This window comes from Xyrauchen texanus, chromosome 9 (assembly GCF_025860055.1).
Source record: "Xyrauchen texanus isolate HMW12.3.18 chromosome 9, RBS_HiC_50CHRs, whole genome shotgun sequence".
Lineage (NCBI taxonomy): Eukaryota > Metazoa > Chordata > Actinopteri > Cypriniformes > Catostomidae > Xyrauchen > Xyrauchen texanus.
The window spans coordinates 14,235,704-14,257,722 of record NC_068284.1 but is presented as its reverse complement, the minus strand read 5'-3'; the positions used below and the strand labels follow the sequence as shown (position 1 = coordinate 14,257,722).

The 22,019-nt window shown below is 42.5% G+C and overlaps 1 protein-coding gene across 1 annotated transcript in view; it reads left to right on the top strand.

Annotated features, from left to right (window-relative positions):
- Positions 1-22,019, top strand: part of LOC127649317 (alpha-N-acetylgalactosaminide alpha-2,6-sialyltransferase 3-like) — a 120,696-nt gene that overhangs the window by 19,778 nt on the left and 78,899 nt on the right. The window contains exon 2 of the mRNA XM_052134372.1: positions 17,706-17,900. Coding sequence (XP_051990332.1) covers positions 17,706-17,900 — 195 coding nt within the window. The remainder of the gene's footprint in view (positions 1-17,705; positions 17,901-22,019) is intronic.

The window sequence follows — 22,019 nt, the reverse complement described above, 5'->3', positions numbered from 1 at the left end:
GTCCTATATTTCATTTGTCAGACAACACTTCTAGCATCAGCCTCTGGGGGCAGTGATTTTAATTTTGGCAAGCAGAGACTTACTATTGCCGAAATCACAGTGTGATCAGTCTGGAGTGCTCTTTTTCTGTGTATTACATTTTGAAAGACAAAAGCCACATACTTTTGTCATTCTACTCAGTTTCACTCTCCATGATGAGCTGGGTTGGGTGGAGTGGGGGAGGAACGAGTGATCCACTGTGGTAAATTTGTGACATACTGGCTCAAAGAACTTCAGTGCTGTGTCATGCAAACGGGATTATATCTGCAGTGACCTGGTTTTATGAGAGCCTTTTAAATGCTAAATGGTTCATGCTTGTAAGTAAAAGTGGGATAGATAGCGAACATTCAATTGTGATTGGCTGTATGTATGAAAAATGTAGCGGGCTGCCAATGGCAGGCAAATTGAGAGAGTTATCATTATGATTTTGTACTCAAAATTAATTTCTGTAGGAAAAAAACCTCTCATCTAGTCAACATTTAGTCATCTATTTTCATTCCATCTAATGAAGGAGGAATGGCATTTTTTACTTGCATTTGGTGCTTTGGTGACTGAAAGACTTTTAGTAGGACAGCTTTGGAACTCTTTACCTGAGTGGTGAATCACTTTAACAGATTATCAACTTTACAGACCTTTTTTATTTTTATTTTTTTATAAGCACCAGCCTGATCTCATAAAATGTACATGACTATGACAACATTTGTGCAAACCAAAAATACGTGCTCCATTACATGTTTGGCTGCAGTTCCCCTGTGAAATGTCCAGCGGGGGGGTTAGGCGGGGCGCCAGTAGCAAGTGAAATTATGTTATCACGCAAGGTTTTTAAGGTGAATGTTAGATGGATGCTTTAATGAGTAAAACATACCTCCCTCCTTAAAACTTTAACCTAAACCTAACCAAACAGATGTCTGTTTTGTTCACCTCTCATTTATTTTTTTGAACACTATTAGTACTACCTAACCAATAGTGCTTTAAAAGCAAATTGGACATTAAAAACACATTTACTGAAGCATCCGCATAATTTATTATTTATCTTAGGCTGGGCTCGAGTGTCACGGCCTTGGTCTGACAGCCCTGTCATTTCTGTTTCTGTGAATGTGTTTGTGTCTGTCATGTGTTTGAGCACAAAGCTCTGTTGTGCTTTCTGTCTGCCATGCGCTCTGCTTTGTTTCCTCCTGCCATGCCTCCTCGTTTAGTCCTTGTCATGTTGATTGTCTTCACCTGTCCCTCATGTATGTTCCTCTAGATATTGAGCCCTCTTTCCTCTTGCTTTGTCAATTTGTTTTGTTAGCAAGTTCATCTGTTCCTGTGCTAGTCTTGTTCATTTTCCCAGTCGGTCCTAGTAATTGTCTTCATTCTGGTTTATGTTAAGTTTGTTTTCTCTCCCTCATGAGAGTTTTGTTTTGCTTGTTTGTTTTCAGTTATTTAATAAAATATACAGTATTTATTTTTCACTCATTTCTGCACTTGGGTCCTTCTCTCAACACCACGTACTATTGACATCGAGGCTCAGTCTCCATATCAAATGAGCTTATGTGCATTTGCACTAATTTGCACTGAGAAAAAAAAAAAGAAAAACGGCAGAAAATAAAGACCGCGGGGTAGGGAGAGTGGATTATTTTTTATTTGTCTTTTGCTATCCAAATCTTGCTCTCCTCTTTGAACAAACATGAAAGAACAGCTTGTGCCCATTTTGCTATTTGCAAAAGGAAACATTTAATAAAAGCAGATGTCTGCTCTTCCTTTCTCATTGGAATATGTGTGTAAATCTAAGTGTGTCTGTAATTCAAGCATTAAAATGTATTGTTTTTCAAATGAGGCATTAGCATAAAAGTGTTTATATGTAATACCATGGCAGGGTGTGAGTAATGGAGCGAAAAATACGTGTTTATAAAGTCATAAACAGCCATAGTACCCATGATTTGTGTGAAGGTGAATAAAATGCAGTTGCAGTGCCTCTAGTGAAGGTTTCACCAAGAAACTGCAGCAAAACATGGAAAGCGGCACATAAAACTCAGTTTGAGAGATTGGAAAATGTTTAGTTCAAATAGCTGTATTAACCTAAAGCAGTAATAAATAACATTGTATAGAACAAAATTATAATTTACTGACCATAAAAAAAATACATAAAAAATAAAACGTTTTTAGCAACAAAACTTTGGAAATAAATTCCTTGCAGTTGGGCCTTCTGAAGCTTCACCAAATGAAACTGCAAAAATAAACATTAAATTTCAACAGCTTTCCCCAATACACTTGCCGTATACACTGGTCGAACAACAAAGTATCACCTAAAACAGTAGGCTTAAGCAAACAGAGCAGTAGTGCATAGAAAAGGCACATAGTGACAACTTCATAATAGTTCATGGCCAGGGGGGTAAACAACAGAACCATGAGACAAGGTGAGTTTTAAATTATGTTTTACATATAGAGACAGCTGGTGGTCAGTTCGCAGATGCTGCTTTCCAAAGTGACACACATTTAATTCAGGGACCTGGGGTTGCTCAAGGGCATTGTGGTAATAGCTAATTGAATGTCCCTTGCAGTGTGATCTTTATCCTTGCCATTTTATAGACTCTATGGAAGTGAGCTCCAGAGTTTAGGTCCCATAACACAGAATGTTACGTTCTGTTGCTGAATGCTGTTTAGTCATTGTCAGTTAATGACATGATGTTTATTCATTCTCAATTTTCTCCTTTACCCAACCCTGCCATACTCTCCTTCATACTCTTAACTTGATGCAAAATAGCCTCTTGCGCTTCCAGATTCTTCTGTTGCTCCTTTTGTCTGGCAAAATGAAAAGATCTCACTTTACATGAGGCTTGAGGAGAGTATCTCTGAACACTACTGGTGCTGTTATATAGGGAGGGGATCCCTCTACTGGTTACTGTCAGGACAACTACAGTAATATGTCTTACATACTCTATTTTGGAAGTATTTGCAGACCAACTTATAGTTAAACCAGGGAGAGTAAGGGCCTCAATAATAAGGATTTGTTATGCTAGTAGATCAGATTTTTACAAATGGGATAAATATCTATTTTTGCAACATTTTATATGTGTGAGAATAATTATTCCTATACATTCATAAACAATAGACTCTGAAATAGTTTTGATTTTTAACCATTTCTTACTGATACGTCCTAGACTATCACAAAGCATTCTTGCAGTTTTGATAAAATCTCATCTATGCCAGCTAGACAACTTTATTTTGGCCACATGTTCAAAATTATACAAAACATGTCAAATGTTTTCAATTGCAAAGCATAAAAACTTGTTTATGATCAGTGTTTTTATCTAATATTATTTCTTGTTTATATTAACATTTATTTCTTCACTCTGAAATAACGAAGAACAGCATGTTTTCTGAAATGTAGTGGAGTCAAAATTAAGATGTTACATTTTGGAATGAAGAGGAGTAAAACTAAATATTTCTCAAAATGAAAATACTCTGATTAAATACATAGGCCTACACATGAAAAACTTACTGAAGTACAAAAGGACAGTAATGGAGAAAATACTTAGATGTTACATGACTAAATCCACTTGAGATTTTTTACCGAGTCTGGTTGTCTTGTTTCCTTTTGAGAATAATAATGATTCTTGAGAATTAGCTGGAGATTAGAGGAGAGGAAATAGGAGAAATGCTCTGTATATATTTCTATTAAATAACTCCTTTATTAACTGAAACTGGATTTTAATGGCTCACTCTATGGGTGTCGAAACAGTTTGTCAATGAAGCATCTTTGCATTGCAAATGTAATTTCCATGCTTGTTATTGATGTGAAGAGGTCTGAAAATAGATTCTGTGTTGAACTTGAGCTCTTTAGATGTCTTCAGAGATCATATGCATTGACATTATGAACCTACCCAAAGTAAGCTTTTAAAACAAATTAAGTGTTTATCAGTGTGTAGTATTAATTTAAACTTAAGTGCATTTAAAAATACTGTATTTGCTTAGGCCAACATAGTGACAGAGTTTCTATAGGCAAATATAAATTTTTTGAAGAACATGTGAGTGACACTTGCCCAAGCAAAACTGTGAGGCAGTGTTCTGGGTGGCTGCTGGAGTGTTTTGGGTGGTTATTAGGGTGTTCTGGGTGGTTGCTAGGGTGTTGCTAGGATGTTCTGGGTGGCTGCTGGAGTGTTATGGGTGGTTTCTAGGGTGTTGCTAGGATGTTCTTGTTGGCTGCTGGAATGTTTTGGGGGGTTGCAAAGGTGTTCTGGGTGGTCTCGTCTGATCTTCTTCAAGTGCCTTCTTCAGTGTCTGTGGGATTTTTATGCTCATTGTATTGTCCACCAGATGAAAATCTTAATCTGACTACTTAGACAAGCCACTATTTCTCACACATATGATAATACAAAGGCATCAGCATTATTAGCATGCATCTCAGCGTGCCGTCCATGTTTTTGCTTCTCCAGATGTGTTTAATTTCCCACCTTAAATCTGGGAGAAATCCAATTTATCTCTGTAACTCTCTCACACATACTTGCGAGGCTGCCAGGATGATTCTAGTCAGTGTATGGGATTGCTTTGATGCCTAGTGCTCAGTCTGGACTGCAGATCAATACTTGTTGAAATGAGACTGGTTGTGGCTCTAGAAATAGCCCTGAGCAGAGAGATGTTCCACAGAGAAAGCTTTGTTAGCCACAGTGTCAGTTGCGTAGCACTGTAAAACTCTCTGTCAGAGCCGGTTGTAAAGAATTTTCATAAAAGAAGCAGAATTTATCCAGCTCAGTGTCCAGTCCTGGTGAGGAACCTTGAAGTTTATGGTACCTCTTTATATCCTGGCCATGAGATTGGAGTGAACATTCATTGAAAGCATAATAGTTTCTTGCAGAGAGTGCATTGAATACAAGCACACGGCCTAATGTTCATTTAACTAATAACACATACAATGATTTTCACTAAGAAATGTATCTTCACTCTGTAAAAAAGCAAAGCTGGAACTGTTGAAAGGGCAATGTTTCACATACTGTATAATATATTATTGAGCAAAAAGTTTGGGTGTAACTAGTCTACAGATCGGTTGTTGAGGAGAGGTGTGCTATTACTGTGATCAAACGAGTGACACAAGACATATCTTAGCGACCAGAAAATAATAAAGACTTTGAGGTGGGCTCTTTTGGCTTTCGCCAATTAGCAACCACCCAGAACACTATAGCAACACCCTAGCAACAACCTAGATTAGCTCAGCAACCACATAGCAATGCACTAATAACACACAGGCAAGCACCACTTACATGTACATAGCAGACTTCACTGTTGGCTCTTTTGACTATTGTCAATGGACCCTTTTCACACTTCTGCGTGTGCAAGGCATCATAGTCAGGTAAACTACAGCGGCGATTGGGAAGAACAGTAATACCCAGCACCACTACATTGTTCCTATTTTCACAAATGTCCAGAAATTTGTGTTTCCATTCATTTCCAAAAGATACTGAACTTTGTACAGGCTCAGTGGGTTCAGACATTTAAACGCAAAGAAAGAAACTTTGTTATTAAATGAGGAAGCACTTTCGTCTGTGGACAGTATTTTCAAGACTTACAGCAGTCGCTCACAGGTGGAATTGTGAAACACTTTGAAATCTGAGCTATACCGTTACGGTTTCATTGGAATGAATACACATAATCACAATGGACACAAGAGTGTGTGTTTGACAGGGTTAGAATTCGGATGGAGTGTGTGAGAGTTTTCCACTGAGGAAGGGACGGAAACAGCAACAGGTTTCAGGTAAGGTTGCTTTTTAATTCTAAATCAATAGTTTATTCACAGATTCAACACAGCAGCTTCTTGGCCTTCGTGTCAGGCTCTCTCTCGGGCTCTGTTGCTGCTGCTTTTTATGCCGCTCTCCTCAAGCTACTGCAATTAGAGACAGGTGTTAGACATAATTTAGCTCAGGTGTGAGCGCCCTTACTGCTTTTCTCTCCCGGACGGGCGCTTGACCACGCCACCACTGCCACATACCCCCACCGCCCGACTCATGCCGGGGCGTCATCCGGCCTGCCTACCACTCCCCCCCCATTTCTGGAGAGGAAGTCAGCGGCAGCCATCTGCACCCCCGGTCTGTGGACCACCTTGAACTTAAAAGGCTGGAGGGCCAGATACCAACGGGTGATCCGGGCGTTAGTATCTTTCATGTGGTGGAGCCACTGCAGTGGAGCATGATCCGAGCAGATGGTGAAGGCCCGCCCCAGCAGGTAGTATCGGAGGGTGAGGACCGCCCACTTGATGGCCAGACACTCCTTCTCTACGGTGCTGTACTTAGTCTCCCTCAAGGAGAGCTTCCGGCTAATGTACAGCACCGGCGCCTCTCCCTCCACCACCTCAGCGAGTACGCCCCCAGCCCTCTGTCTGAAGCGTCCGCCTGCAAAACAAAAGGGAGAGAGAAGTCAGGTGCATGCAAAAGCGGCCCCCACAAAGTGCAGCTTTAATCTGTGTAAACGCCTGTTGGCACTGCTCCGACCATTGGACCGGATCTGGAGCCCCCTTTTTAGTGAGGTCAGTCAGCGGGCTGGTGACATCCGAATAATTAGGCACAAATCTTCTGTAATAGCCAGCCAGCCCCAGGAACTGCCTCACCCCCTTTTTGGTCTTGGGTCTAGGGCAAGTCGCAATCGCCGCGGTCTTGTCAATTTGGGGACGCACCTGGCCATGACCCAAGTGGAACCCAAGATACCGTACCTCCACACGCCCAACCGTGCACTTTTTCAGGATTGCCGTGAGCCCCACCCGCCGCAGCGACCTCAGGACGGCCCTCAGATGTTGCATGTGCCGCTGCCAATCATTGCTATAAATGATGATATCGTCTAGATAGGCAGCGGCGTAAGCAGTATGCGGTCTGAGGATCCTATCCATGAGACGCTGAAACGTGGCTGGTGCCCCGAACAAACCGAAAGGAAGCATCACGAATTGGTGTAATCCGAACGGTGTGGTGAAGGCCGTTTTTTCACGGGATATTGGTGTCAAGGGGATCTGCCAATAACCCTTCGTTAGATCCAAGGTCGAATAAAACCGAGCAGTACCTAACCGATCGAGCAGTTCATCAACACGGGGCATTGGGTACGCGTCAAATTTAGACACCGCGTTGACTTTTCTATAATCCACACAGAAACGTACAGACCCGTCACTCTTGGGAACAAGGACGACCGGGCTGGACCAATCGCTGTGGGATTCTTCTATTACTCCCATCTCAAGCATCGCATCCAATTCTTCCCAAACTACTTTCTTTTTATGTTCGGGCAAGCGATAGGGCGGCAACGTACCACCACGCCGGCTCGGTCTCAGTATGGTGATGTATGATGTTTGTGCGGCCCGGTAGAGGAGAAAACACGTCTGCAAACTCCTTTTGTAGTTCGGAAACCTCTGCGAGTTGGCGCGGTGAGAGGTGGTCTCCACAAGGAACCGGGGTGTTAGGATTGCAGGCTTTGTTTACCTCCGGTCCGAGCTCCACCCTCTCCGAACTACCGTTGCTAACGCCACAGAGGCTGCCGCTTCTCCACAATTTCATGAGGTTGAGGTGATATATTTGACGCCGCCTCTATCGGTACGCTTAACCTCATAATCGAGATCCCCTACTGGCCGTGGTGACCTCAAAGGGTCCTTGCCACTTGGCGAGTAATTTCGAGCTCGATGTTGGGAGTAATACAAGCACCTTATCTCCCGGTGCAAATTCCCGTAGCTGAGCACCCCTGTCATACAGCCGGCGTTGGCGTTCTTGAGCCTGGAGCAAATTCTCCTGTGTTAATTTCCCCAGTGTGTGGAGCTTTGCTCGAAGATCAAGAACGTATTGAATTTCATTTTTACTATTAGAAGGTCCCTCCTCCCAAGTTTCGCGGATGACGTCGAGGACCCCGCGTGGGCGTCGCCCGTACAGCAGCTCAAATGGGGAGAACCCCGTGGAGGCTTGCGGGACCTCTCGTACTGCGAATAACAGGGGGTCCAGCCACTTATCCCAATTCCTAGCGTCTTCGTGTATGAATTTGCGAATCATATTTTTGAGCGTCTTATTAAATCGTTCCACCAGTCCATCTGTCTGAGGATGGTACACGCTAGTGCTGAATCGACTTAATGCCCAAGAGTTCGTGAAGTTCGCGAAGTGTTCGTGACATAAAAGTAGTGCCTTGGTCGGTGAGGATTTCTTTCGGAACCCCCACCCGGGAGATTATCTTGAAGAGTGCCCCTGCAACACTACGTGCTGAGATGTTGCTCAAAGGCACTGCTTCCGGATATCGCGTTGCGTAATCCACCAGGACTAACACAAAGCGATGTCCGCGTGCCGTCCGGTCTAATGGCCCGACGAGGTCCATTCCATTTCTTTCGAAGGGAACCTCGATCAATGGAAGGGGACAATGGCGCTTTTGGGGTGGCCGGTGGGTTTACGAGCTGACATTCGCGGCACGCCGCACACCACCTGCGGACGTCGCCGCCAATGCCCGGCCAATAGAAACGGGCTATTAGACGGAGAAGTGTCTTCCTTTCCCCTAGGTGACCGGCCATAGGATTATAGTGAGCCGCCTGGAAAACCATTTCCCGGCGGCTCCGTGGAATCAACAATTGTGTCACCTCCTCCTTTGTTTGAGCGTCCTGCGTCACTCTGTACAACCGGTCTTTAATAAGCGAAAAATATGGATATGAAATGGTGACACCCGGCCGGAGTTGTTGACCATCAATTACTCTCACTTGGTCAAAAGCGTGCTTAAGGGTTTCATCCCGCGACTGCTCCAAGGGGAAGTCCCCCTCCGGGAATTCCCTGAGAGGAGGGGGCGACAACCTCGCCCCTTCCCTCGTCATTCGGAGCAGCCGAGGATGGCCCCGGCTCCACCTCCCCCGCCAAAGCATCGCACATCACACATCTCTTCACTTTCATGCAGGACCCATCCGCACAAACTCCCTCCAATACATTTCTAAAATTCAGCCAATCAGTACCCAAGATTAGCGGATGGGTGAGGCGGGAACTAACCGCTGCCTCCACACTATGTTTTTCTCCCCGGAATTTGATCGCCAAAGTCACCATGGGATACTTGTGAACATCCCCATGCACACACCTCACCCTCACCCGTTTAGCTGAGCCCAAAGCCCCGGGTTGAACCAAGCGTTGGTGGATGGTGGTCTGGTTACAGCCGGTATCCAACAATGCTTGGTATGTACCCCCCTGAATCCTTACCGGAATACGGTACGCTCCAGCCCGATCGGGGGCAGCCTGCGGGACATCGGAGACCGCACCACAGTCCCCACTTCCATCAGTGGACACTGATCCCGGAAGTGGTCCGGGTCTCCGCACCTCCAGCAGGCCGGCCCAGGCGCCACGGCCCCACCCGTTCTGGCGGGCACCCCCACCTGAGGAGGAGAGCGGCTGAAGGACGGGGAAGGGGTAGGCAGGTTCTCCCACGGCCGGGAAGTTGGCCTCACGAATCCTCCACGCCTGCGCGGGGCAGGAACGGGCCCTGGGGAGAGAGAAGAGCGAGAGGGAAGAGGGGAGGGGAAAAAAACAGGGGAAGACACAGGGGAAGGGGAGAGAGACAGAGAGGGCTCATCCGCCCTTGGAATCGCCGCCATGTGGTCCTCCGCGAGTCGTACGGCTTCCTCCAGCAACGCCGGGCGGTGGCACTGGACCCACTCCGCCATTCTCCGGGTCAAGCGCTGGACAAACTGCTCCAGTACCACCTGATCGACAAGTCCCTCGGACAGGCATCACGGAGCCGCTGGGCGAACGCAAACGGGCGGTCGGATTTATCCAGTTTCAAGGCCCGGAAGAGCTGGCGACTTTCTTCCGGGCTCCGACCAACCCGTTGCAGGATGGATCTCCTCAAGTCGGTATAAGCCAGGAGGCTTGTTGCCGGAAGTTGTTGTGCCGCGAGTTGTGCTTCCCCGGACAAGAGAGGGACTAGGCGGGCTATCCACTGGTCGCGTGGCCAACCCCAAATTTCCGCCGTGCACTCAAAGAGGTCCAGGAATGCCTCCGGATCATCTGCCGGCCCCATCTTCTGTAGCGCAGGTGGGGGCAGTGTGGCGCGGGTGTCCGGGGTCGCGGCTGAGGCTGGAGCGGCCCCCTGGCTGAGGAGGCTCCGGATGGCAAGCCGGTCCTCTGCTTGCGCCTGCATGATCTCAAAGAACGGACGATCCTGGTCCTGTCGGAGCTCAAGCAGAGATTGTTGGTGGCTCTGATGGAGCGTAGCGAGGGACTGGAGGACTTCCGCCAGCTGGGAGGACTCTATGGGGCGACTCTGTTCCATAGCTTGGACAACTGTTCCTGAAAATTTTCCCTGGTTTCGGCACCAGTGTGAGAGTTTTCCACTGAGGAAGGGACGGAAACAGCAACAGGTTTCAGGTAAGGTTGCTTTTTAATTCTAAATCAATAGTTTATTCACAGAGTCAACACAGCAGCTTCTTGGCCTTCGTGTCGGGCTCTCTCTCTCGGGCTCTGTTGCTGCTGCTTTTTATGCCGCTCTCCTGAAGCTACTGCAATTAGAGACAGGTGTTAGACATAATTTAGCTCAGGTGTGAGCGCCCTTACCGCTTTTCTCTCCACGCCCCCGCTGCCACAGAGTGGGATATGGGTTACTCCACTCGTTGCCCCATCAAGTATAACTCGGGGCCCATTTCTGCCTGGTCAGGTGATCCGATCACATGTGGTCAGATGAGGCCAGTGGTGGGCCGTGCATTTAAAGTCTAGGCCTTCAGTGTGATTCATGCCATTAAGTTTCACAATGAATAAGACACCGTATGCCTTTGGGCATCATACATTATGTCGCAGCTAACTAATAATACCATTTTGCATTGTTAAAACAAGTTCACGCACGAAAGCCAGAACTTGAAACGACACTTAATGCTCAAGCAAGCCTAATTTTAATTTACTGATGTATTGACAGCATGTAAACATCATCATTTTACCTATTAACACCTATATAAATGTACAAATGTTATGTGTACTGTTTAAATTGATTTATATTGAATTAATATAATTAATCAGTTTACAACATTTAATTTATAATCAATGAGATTAGTTCAATGCCATCACATGTATTTTACAAAGTTGACATAATAATATGACATTTTAATGGTTTCATTCAGTTCTGTGTGATTTCAGATGCCATGTACAACGTTTTAAAGGATTATATCACTTTAACCAAGATTACATTTTAAAATGTTATAATGAATAAAAATTCTCACATAAGTGGTTATGTTTGGAGGTTGTGGAGGGTTAAGGGATCTAAAATATCCATAAAACAGTAAAGATTTGCAAATACATTTATAATCGATTTGTGTATTCAAATATATTTGTAATGGATTACAAATATACAAAAATACATACAATTTGTTACATTTTAGATGCTTTGAAACGTCCATATTGTACGTTAAGTGTCTGTTCAAATGTCCACATATACAAACATGTACGTTTAAATGTTACAAATATTAACGTACAAATAGCTACGTATATTAATGAGATTCGGCTGGAAGACCGGCTTTGCCGGCCTGGGAGACCAGCTTAAACCAGGTACAACCAGTTTTTCTATTGATGGTCACCCAGTTGTCCACGATTGGACTGTATCGATTCACTTTTATTTTTAGTTTATTGTAATAGTCCTATGATGGCGCTGTTGTCCTCTCTCGCTCTCTCCCTTTCTCTCTAGTGCTTTCAATTCTTCCCTCTTTCTGTTACTGCTTCTGAGTAATTCCTCTCCCCTGAAATGGGTGAAATTGTGCAGAACACAAGGCCTGTGCGATGATTATCCTGATGGATAATACAATGATAAGATGAGTCATGTTGTGCTGATCGAACTTCTCTGATTTCCTCACTCTCCTCAAAGCCTTTACCTCACCCCCAAATGTGACACATTGCTTCAAGATTTGTGACCAGAGATTGAAATCAAGGTAGCTGGATATTTCCTTTATACTCATCCTTGCCATAAGAACAGATGAGGTCAAGCAGATGGATATTTTTTTTCCCCTCCTTTCTTTCTCTTGGTTGGATATTGGAGAGCTTTAGGGCTCAATCACAGTCTCACAGGAGTTCCTATGACTCAGATTCATGAAAGCTTGTCAAAACCTAATCAAATTGCAGGCCATGATCTTATTGTAAGCTTTTAACAAAGGCAGTGAGCAAAGAATCTACTTTTGTGAGATATAACAGAGATATACATTTTTTTACCTTTGTCCTTTTTCAGATTTCAGCATTAAAATTGAATTTAAAGTCACTTTAGTTACTTTATACATTTAAAAAACCAAGATGGATCCATTTCTTTTAAGCTTCTCTTAATCTGTTTGTCCAACCAATGATAGATGTGGGGAGTGTTCAGGAAGCCTGTATGACAAAAAGCAATGTTTTTGCAATTCTGTTTGGTGACGCTATAGCGGTACAGAAATTTTGTAGCATTCACCATTGATCTCAATGACAAGCCAGAAATGTGAGACCATCGCTAGATAATGATGCAACATTTCTGCAATGTGTGAAATGCAATATCATAGTCCAAGCTTTAAATGGTCATTTCTTTGGTATCAATTCATGTTTGATCTCTTCCTCTGAAGTATAAAGCCAAAGACTCTCCCTGAGATGTTTGATGTGCCAAATTTGAGCCCCACTGGCTCAGACAGATTTGCTGACAACCACCCTATTATTCCAGACACGATTCTATTCTAGATGGCAAATTTCAGGCCATCAAACCACATCAAAGAACATAGACATCCACATCTTAGCAGCAAAATAGGGGGCTTTTGCTTTATATGTCTCCATTGCATGGATAAACATCTGCAGTGGCTAAAAACATTGCGGTACACAGACATAGCCTCAGCCTGGAGCATGATGTTAAGATCTATAAAAACTCACAACAAAGTCAGCCCACTGTTGCTCCTAAATAAATGTAATGAGCTCACCACAGAAAAAGCAAACGTGATGTTTCGAACTACACGCTCTTTATCAGACTAATATGACACTTACAAACACTCATATATACCTGTGTGTATCAGTCAAGACATCACATCACAGCATCACATGACCATATCAAAGAGAAGACAAAAATAAATGTATATACAACCATACCTAAAATATAAATACATATTTACACAAGTGTGGCAAAAACACCTGGATTCAAAACTTTGTTTGGATGTGCATGCTTTCTACGATCTAAGATATGCATTTGAACCTCACATAATTGTATATTTGTCCATTTTAACTGTTGAAATTAAAGACCCCATGAAATGGTTTGGCAAACACCATTTTTTTTCTTGTTGACACATTTCATATTAAAACAACAAGTTGAAGAAAGACATATTGAAGGATTTGCCTTACTAATAAATAGTCAATATACTGTATACTATTTCAGCAGCCATATCACCATGCAGCTCTTGCCTGGTTGCCTACTGTAGCTAAGCAGGGTTGAGCCTGGCCAGTACCTGGATGGGAGACCTCCTGGGGGAAAACTAAGTTTGCTACTGAAGAAGTATTAGGGAGGCCAGCAGGGGGTGCTCACCCTGTGGTCTGTGTGGGTCCTAATGCCCCAGTATAGTGATGGGGACATTAAACTGTAAAAAGGCACTGTCTTTTGGACAAGACGTTAAACAGAAGTCCTGACTGTGTGGTAATTGTGGGGCGGCTGTGGCTCAGATGGTAGAGCAGGTTGGTCATTAATTGCAGGGTTGGCGGTTCGATTCTTTGCGATGGTGTCCTGGCCCACGTGACTCCACATGCCGAAGTGTCTTTGGGCAAGACACTGAACCCCAAGTTGCTCCCAATGGAAGGCTAGTGCCTTGCATGGCAGCTCTGCCGTCATTGGTGTGTGAGAGTGTGTTTCAATGGGTGAATGAGTCACAGTGTAAAGCGCTTTGAAAACAGCTTAAATTTAAAGGTTAAAAAAGTGTGATATAAATGCAGACCATTTACCATTAATAAAAAAAATCACAGGACACTTCTCGTAAAGAGTAGGGGTGTAACCCTGATTTCCTGGCCAAATTTCCCCCATAGGCCCTTCTCAATCATGGCCTACTAATAATCCCCATCCATGAATTGGTTGTATCCCTCTTCTCTCTCCTCTCCTCCAATAGCTGGTGTGGTGAGATTACTGGTGCACATTGTCTGCTGTCGCATCACCCAAGTGAATGCTGCAAACAGGCTGTGGTTGAAGAGAGTCCCCCTATACTATGCAAAGTGCTTTGAGTGCCTAGAAAAGTGTTATATAAATGTAAGGAATTATTAATTATATCATTTTTTAATTCTTGATAGTTTGCATAGAAATTGATGCATATGGAAGGTCAAGTATTGTATAATGCACATCTTCTAAATGTGCACTAGGCCATCCTGAAACTAGGTCAACTAGAAACATTAAGAGTAGTGTGGGAGTATGCTATTCCCAACGTAGTCAATGATTTGCTAGTTGCTATTGCTAGTGGGTGCCAGATGATAATGTGGGCAAGGGGCATTCTTAATATAAATTATTTGTAAAAACGTGTAAATGCACCTGTGAACAAGTTTTATGTCAGATTGTATCTTATTGATGACCTCAAAGCTTACATGGTCAAAATGCCACAAAACTCAAATTTTTATTTCATGGGGTCTTTAAAAGTTGAATTAATATGTATATTGCATACCATGGCATTTACAACAGTATTATTATAAAGGATAAATAATTTAATTCTGTTTGAGCTCTAAATTTAATATGTCCATCATTTTGAAAGCTGTCTCAGACTCATTTGTATGCAGTTAGTCTTTAATCGAGATGTACTGCATCTTTTTTTCACATTTTTCACAGTGCCTCATTTATTTATAAAAACCTCATACACATTATGTCTGTGGGCACTTTCAGCTGTCCGTGAGATAGCTTTGACAGTTCCAATCTTTCATTGTGAAAATAAAAAATAGAATGTAAAGATGTGACATTTTAAGAGCTATTTGGTTTTTTGTGAATACTCGATGGAAAATGTGTCATATCAGATAAACATGAAGGAGGAGAATATTCTGAACTATAATATATATATATATATATATATATATATATATATATATATATATATATATATATATATATATATATATATAATAAATGAACTATTTATTGGCTTGAATTATTCTCCGCTATCAGCTGAGTCCAAAACAGGAGAAAGAGCTTCAGTTTCTGTGAGGTTTCATCCGTTTTAAGGACTGTAGAATTACTTTATATATATTATATATTTATATATATAATGTGGTGTGAATTTTTACAATTAGGATAAGTATTGAGAAAAGAATAATGATTTGTGTTGATACAACATTATTGATATTGTACACTGTAAAAAAAAAAAATGTTTCCCCATGTGGTGGAATTATCAGCAATCATTACAAGCAAAGTATATAGTAGACTGTATATCTTTTCAATAAATGTGTTCTTAATATTAAATATACAGTCAGGTCCATAAATGTTGGGTCACTGACACAATTCTAATCTTTTTGGCTCTATACACCACCACAATGGATTTGAAATGAAAGGAACAAGATGTGCTTTAACTGCAGACTTTCAGCTTTAATTTGAGGGTATTTACATCCAAATCAGGTGAACGGTGTAGGAATTACAACAGTTTGTATATGTGCCTCCCACTTTTTAAGGGACCAAAAGTAATGGGACAATTGGCTGCTCAGCTGTTCCATGGCCAGGTGTGTGTTATTCCCTCATTACCCCATTTACAAGGAGCAGATAAAAGGTCCAGAGTTCATTTCAAGTGTGCTATTTGCATTTGGAATCTGTTGCTGTCAACTCTCAATATGAGATCCAAAGAGCTGTCACTATCAGTGAAGCAAGCCATCATTAGGCTGAATAATCAAAACAAACCCATCAGAGAGATAGCAAAAACATCGAAAATGTACTGTAATAAACCATGAAGACTTTGGTTTCATGAATTTATTTTTTATTTTTAATCAAAATGATTAACTTGTTACCAACATTTAAATATAAAGTTTTCACTCCGGAACAGTTGAAAGGGAATTTGCTCCTGTTTTCGGTTACGATCTGCAAACATTTTTTGTTTTTCATTCCTTGGAAAACATTTTTCATTTTTTTAGGCCTGTAGTGCACACACATGCAGAGCTCAGTTACAATTCCAGAGGGACACAACTAGGGATGCACCGAAATTTCGGCCGCCGAAAATTTTCGGCCGAAAATGGCACTTTCAGCACTTTCGGTTTTCGGCCGAAAGAGAAAAAAGGCCAAAAATATATACCTCCTCGCCCCGCCCCTCAGTGCTCAGATTTCAATCTGGATCGATCTAGCCCTTATCACAGCGCTACCAAACAAAGGCCGATCATGTCAGCGGTGTGGAAATTCTTCAAAGTTTCTGATAAGGACATCAAATTTGCGATCTGCAGTGTTTATTCAGCAGAACTTTCAAGATATATATATACAGAATACAGCAAGAGATTCTACAGGAAAATGTCACAACTAGCGCAGCTACACCACAACTTGAGACGTATTTATCTGAACTACTCCAGAAGCGACAATCCCCTTGACTACGGTCGCATAAACAAAGACCGCTTTCCTTTGCTTGCGCGGATTGCGCACAGGTATTTATCTGCCCCACGCACTAGCACAGAGAGTGAGAGACTGTTCAGTGCAGCATCTCATGTTCTTGATGAGCTTTCTGACAGGAGAGACTGTCAGAACGTTTAGCAACTGTTGTTCTTGAAGAGAAACCTGTCACTTGTACTTAAATAGAAAGCGGTCCAATATGATGTGAATAGCAATTACATTACACTTGTTCTTCACTTGAGGATACATCTGTCGTTTACAGTTGAGGTTGGATTTAGTTCAATTACTGCTGTTTTGCACAATCATTTTCACTTAAAGTGTACATACATTTACATAAACAGAATAGAGCACTGATCTATATATATAATTATATATTATAGTTATATATAGATCAGTGGAATAGAGGCCCTCTGCCATTCTGTGTTCTGCCTGTTGTTTTAATTAAAATTACTGTTGCATATTTAAACTTTTTGAAAGATGTTAGCTAAGTTCATTTCTTGACTCTTGTTTTGCATATAATAGTTTTCTAAAACTTTACATTATTTGGATAATTGTTAATAAAATCTGTAAAATTTGATTTTTACAGAACTGAAAGAAGAAGAATATTTAATATAGTTTTAATATATTTTTTGTCCAATTTTGTTGTGCTACTTTCAATAAAAGTGTGATTTATTTTATTGGTTTGTAGTTTTTCAATTCAGATTAATTAAATTCATGAAATTAATGAAAAAGTTTTAATACAATTATACACAACATTATTATTTTTTTTTTTTAAATAGGTAAAAATTTCGGTTTCGGTTTCGGTTTTCGGCCAAGTGCATCCTGGATTTTCGGTTTCGGTTTCGGCCCAGAATTTTCATTTCGGTGCATCCCTAGACACAACCATTTGAGAAATAGATTTTTGTAATAAATAGGCCTTTTTAACTCTAATATACACTTCCAATAGCTAAATCAACAGCAAATCGTAAAATAAAAATGCTATTTGTTTGTGCATAGTTTATTTGTGCATGCTGGGAACATAAGGGACAATACAGTACTGTTGACACTATTACAGTTAATCTGTAAATGTTACAGTATTTTGTTACCTGTTTGTTTGCTTGTCAATTATTTGTCCCATTAGCATGAACAGAAAAGCTAATGACGATATGTTTTCTGTTCTTCTCTCCCTCCCCTCACAGAGGAAGTCAGTAATAGTAAGCAGTCTTATCGTGGTAGTGTCTCTGTTTCTGGTGGTGATGAATTACTCCGAGAAGCCTTACTTCCTTCTGCAGCCTGTATTTGGCCAGAGCTTCAGCAGAAACTGGATGTTCTCCCGTCCACCACAAAAAGCCTTCAAACCCCACCGTGGCTACCTCAGTATCCCCAACCAGGAGGTAACACTAGAGCTCAAGTAATACACAAAAGCTGCTTTTCTGTCTTTTTTAAAATGCATTATATTTGAATAAAAATAAACTGGCCTTTTTTCAATCAAACAAACAAACAAACAAACAAGCATTAGCGGTTCTAGCTTGTATGGTGCCCTGGGTGAAACCCGCTTCATAAGCCCCCCAATGCTGCTCCACATGTAATCCAGAAGGGCTTGATGTTAGGTCTGGTGGTTGCCGACAAGTGTCTTGATGACTTTAGCTAATGGCGAGGACTCCATGACAGCGTTTCTTCCTCAAATATTCACGGGTTTCAGCACTATTGTAATAAGTTCCTTCTTTTAACTTAAATGAGGAAGTGGCGTTCCAGGTGAATTCTCCATTCTCCATATATATTCAATTTCTTTTTACACTTTTCAGAGCTGACAACAAAACTACAGACGCACGCGCACGCACGCGCGCACGCACGCACGCACGCACGCCGCGCGCACACACACACACACACACACACACACACACACACACACACACACACACACACAGAATTGCGCATGTCACTCCTCTCCTCTTCTGTGCCTCTCAACTCCCTTTTATCTCTCTGTCACCTCTCAGTGCAACACAGAACAGCTGTTAGTAAAATTGCCCACAGGTTTAACTCCTTACTGCTCTCATCTCCCGGTCTCACTCTCCATTCACAAATCGGTCCTTGATCCCACCCCAACCTCCACAATATGCCAACCCTGGCACCTGCCCATGTCAGCCCATGCCTAAATCCACCTCTGCAAACAAATACTATAATAATTTGTAGAACTGTTCAGTCATGATGTCAATTGAAATGCCAACCCGGAAGTCTAATTCGGTGTGATTTAGAATTTTTAGTGGGTTTTTAGAATTGCGATTTTTGATGACGGAGTATAATAAGGTCTGTAGTTAACATTACTCGAAGTGATGGTCACATTATGTTTTAAATAAATGAAACAGTCATACTTCATACGGAAATCTTGCTCGCAAATACATTTATTCTGTCTGAATACACAGCTGCTTTTGAATGTCCGTTAATGGAGAAACTTGCTTTTTGCCCACACAATGGTTTAGTTACAGTATATATACTGCATCTACCATCAGTGGCTAACTGCTGAAGTTACAGGAAGTTTTTAGTTTTCAACTTTGTAGATTTACATAATGATCAAATACTCTTCAAGCCATTTTATACTTGATAATGGGCGCTTGGAAGTGTTTCTATAAGCAAGTATAGAAAAAACACTGTTTCTACAGTATTTTACCCAGTGCTAATGAGTTTGTAAAGACTGAATTCTAATCACATGAATATTTATGAGGACATTAACAATAGTTTTAGCCAATTTTGCCTCAAGATGTGGTCTCGGATGGGTGGATGATGAAATCTGTGGCCCAAATGTTTAAATTGAGTTTTTCCAAAGAGTTTTCCTCATGTTGAAGGTCATTGGAGAGACATCCACACACACAGACCAGGTTTGAATCATAACTGCCAAGTTAATGCAGTTTCAACCACTCATGTGATTTATTGCCACAATTAGTGCAGAGGTTTGCTTGTTCCCTGCTTACAATGAAACAGGGATTATTAAAGAAAAAAAAAAGTTTAATTAATTTATTGCTCTACAGTAAACTGAACTCTGGAGGGTCAGATTTATTCACTTGTGTGTTTACAGTTTGCTGTATACACAAATGATGGGGCAGAGATGGTCCTGGTTGTAGTGCATTATTGAATAACTTTGTCAAGGTTTACGAGGCTTGTCATGACAGTCATGCCTCAGTGAAAGGTTTTTTAGTTGCTGGGCAGCCTCTCTAAATAATTCAGCCTTTTCAAAGTCACAAAACTCCCTTCAACAACAGTTTCGACCATAGAAAACCATTTACATTTAAAATATGACTAATAACTAGGCTTGCACAGATTCTGCACCCACATAATTGAAAAGAAGTGTCGCAGATTTCGCAAAACTATATAAACACACCGGTATATATATTAGGGCTGCACGATTTGGGGAAAGTGTCATATTGCGATTATTGAGGCTAATATTGTGATTGCGATATAATAAACAAATGGTGACAACTTGCTTGGTTATCAAGTAAAATTGATAGATTACTGATAATGCTGAAATGTATATTTCTCAACTCAAACAACAACAACTATAAATGCAGTGTTTTCAAATTAAAATATTTTTACAAAATTAAATAATAACATCTTTGCATTACTGCAAACTTGTTATTTTCTCAATATTACACCTAAATAAAATAGAAAAATAAATTAGAACATACAAATGTTCATGAAAATAAGATTGTCCAAACAAACAGACATTTAAGCAGGATGTAACATGTACTTTGTATAAACCCTTTTGAAAAGGAAACTGGATATAAAAGTGTGGTTCACTCAAACCACTAAAACTGTTGCTGTTGTGTTTTTTTTTTTTAAATGACCAACTGGTATTTCCAAATCCTCTTTCTAAAAAGTTCTTCTTATAGCTGGTACCTCTTGTCCAGTGTGTGGATCATTTTCTGAAATCCCACTTTGCTAACAGTGCATCATGTCTCTTCTATATCTCTGTGAAGACTTGTCATATGGCGTGACACTCGCAAACACATCTGTAATTGTGCTTTGTTTTGTTTGGCTTACTGGGCTTTTTAATTTTAGTCAATGAAAACTGTTGACATTTTAGCCATAAGAGTATTATTGATAAGCATTTGTCAATCCAAAAGCAATATATATTGGACTCCTGTCCTCAGGCCAGCCCGCCCAGTCATAGTCTGACGCGCAGATGGCCAACATGCTTTCCCGGGCCTCTGTGAGCGTTGGGTTGGACAGGAACCCTCCGTCCTCCACCCAACCCTCGTGGCTTGATGATTGGCACCTCGGCTCTGGGCGCCGCTCTCAGCCACCGGTATCTTTATTCCCGGAAGTGCATGACGAGCTGACGAGTTCGTGGAGGGCACCTTTTACTGCCCGGAACAGACCTCCTCGCTCGTCCACTCTCGCTACCCTGGATGGCAGAGTGGTCCACTGGTACACGGAGGTCCCTCAGGTGGACAGGGTGGTTGCAATCCACCTGTGTCCCGAGAACACCGCCACCTGCCGGTACCGCCCGGTAATCCCCTCCAAGGCCTGTTGGACAACGTCGTCACTGACTGCGAAAGCCTACAGTGCCACTGGACAGGCCGCCTCCAACTTTCATGCCATGGCACTCCTACAGGTACACCAAGCCATGGCACTCAAAAAACTGCACCAGGGTAGTCCCGATCCCAACGTGCTGCAGGAACTGTGCTCTGCCACCGACCTGGCTCTCAGGGCTACAAAGGTCACAGCGCAAGCACTCAGGCGGGCGATGGCCACCTTCGTGGTCCAGGAATTCCACCTGTGGCTGAACTTGGTCGAGATGCGCAACGTTCCCGCTATCTAAATGGACCCATCTCCCAGTTCTGTCTCTTCACACCGTCAACGACTTCACCCAGCAGTTTTTGCCGGTGAGGAAGCGGACGGAGGCCATCTCTCACATCATGCCGTGCCGTCGCAGCACAGGCTGCCCCCCGTCAGGGTGTCCCTACAAGATCCCTGCTGGGTGCGTGTAGGTAGGTAAGTGCTTTGAGTTTTTTCTCAGCACCCAAGCCTCCTGACGCACTATAACCTGCTACCCCCCCCGCCGCGAGGCCCCACCCGGTACGTCCAAAACCATCGTCCCGTTAGTGCCCCTCGCACGGAGCTTAGACGCATGGCTTGCGCTTCCCAGTCTGTCGTGTTGGCTGGCCAGGACCATCCGACTCGGCTACGCGATTCAGTTCGCCAGGCTCCCGCCTCGTTTCAGCGGTATTTGCTCCACTCCGATGCACGGTGAAAACGCTAGCACCTTACGAGCAGAGATTACCACTCTGCTACTCAAGGACGCGATAGAGCTTGTCCCTCTAGCCGAGATGAAGAAGGGTTTCTACAGCCCTTACGCAATTGTACCCAAAAAAGGCGGTGGGTTGCGGCCAATCTTGGACCTGCGGTTTCTCAATCGGACTTTACACAGACTCCCGTTCAAAATGCTCACGCAGTGGCGAATTCTAACCTGCGTTCGGCATCAAGATTGGTTCGGCAGCAGACCTGAAGGACGCAAA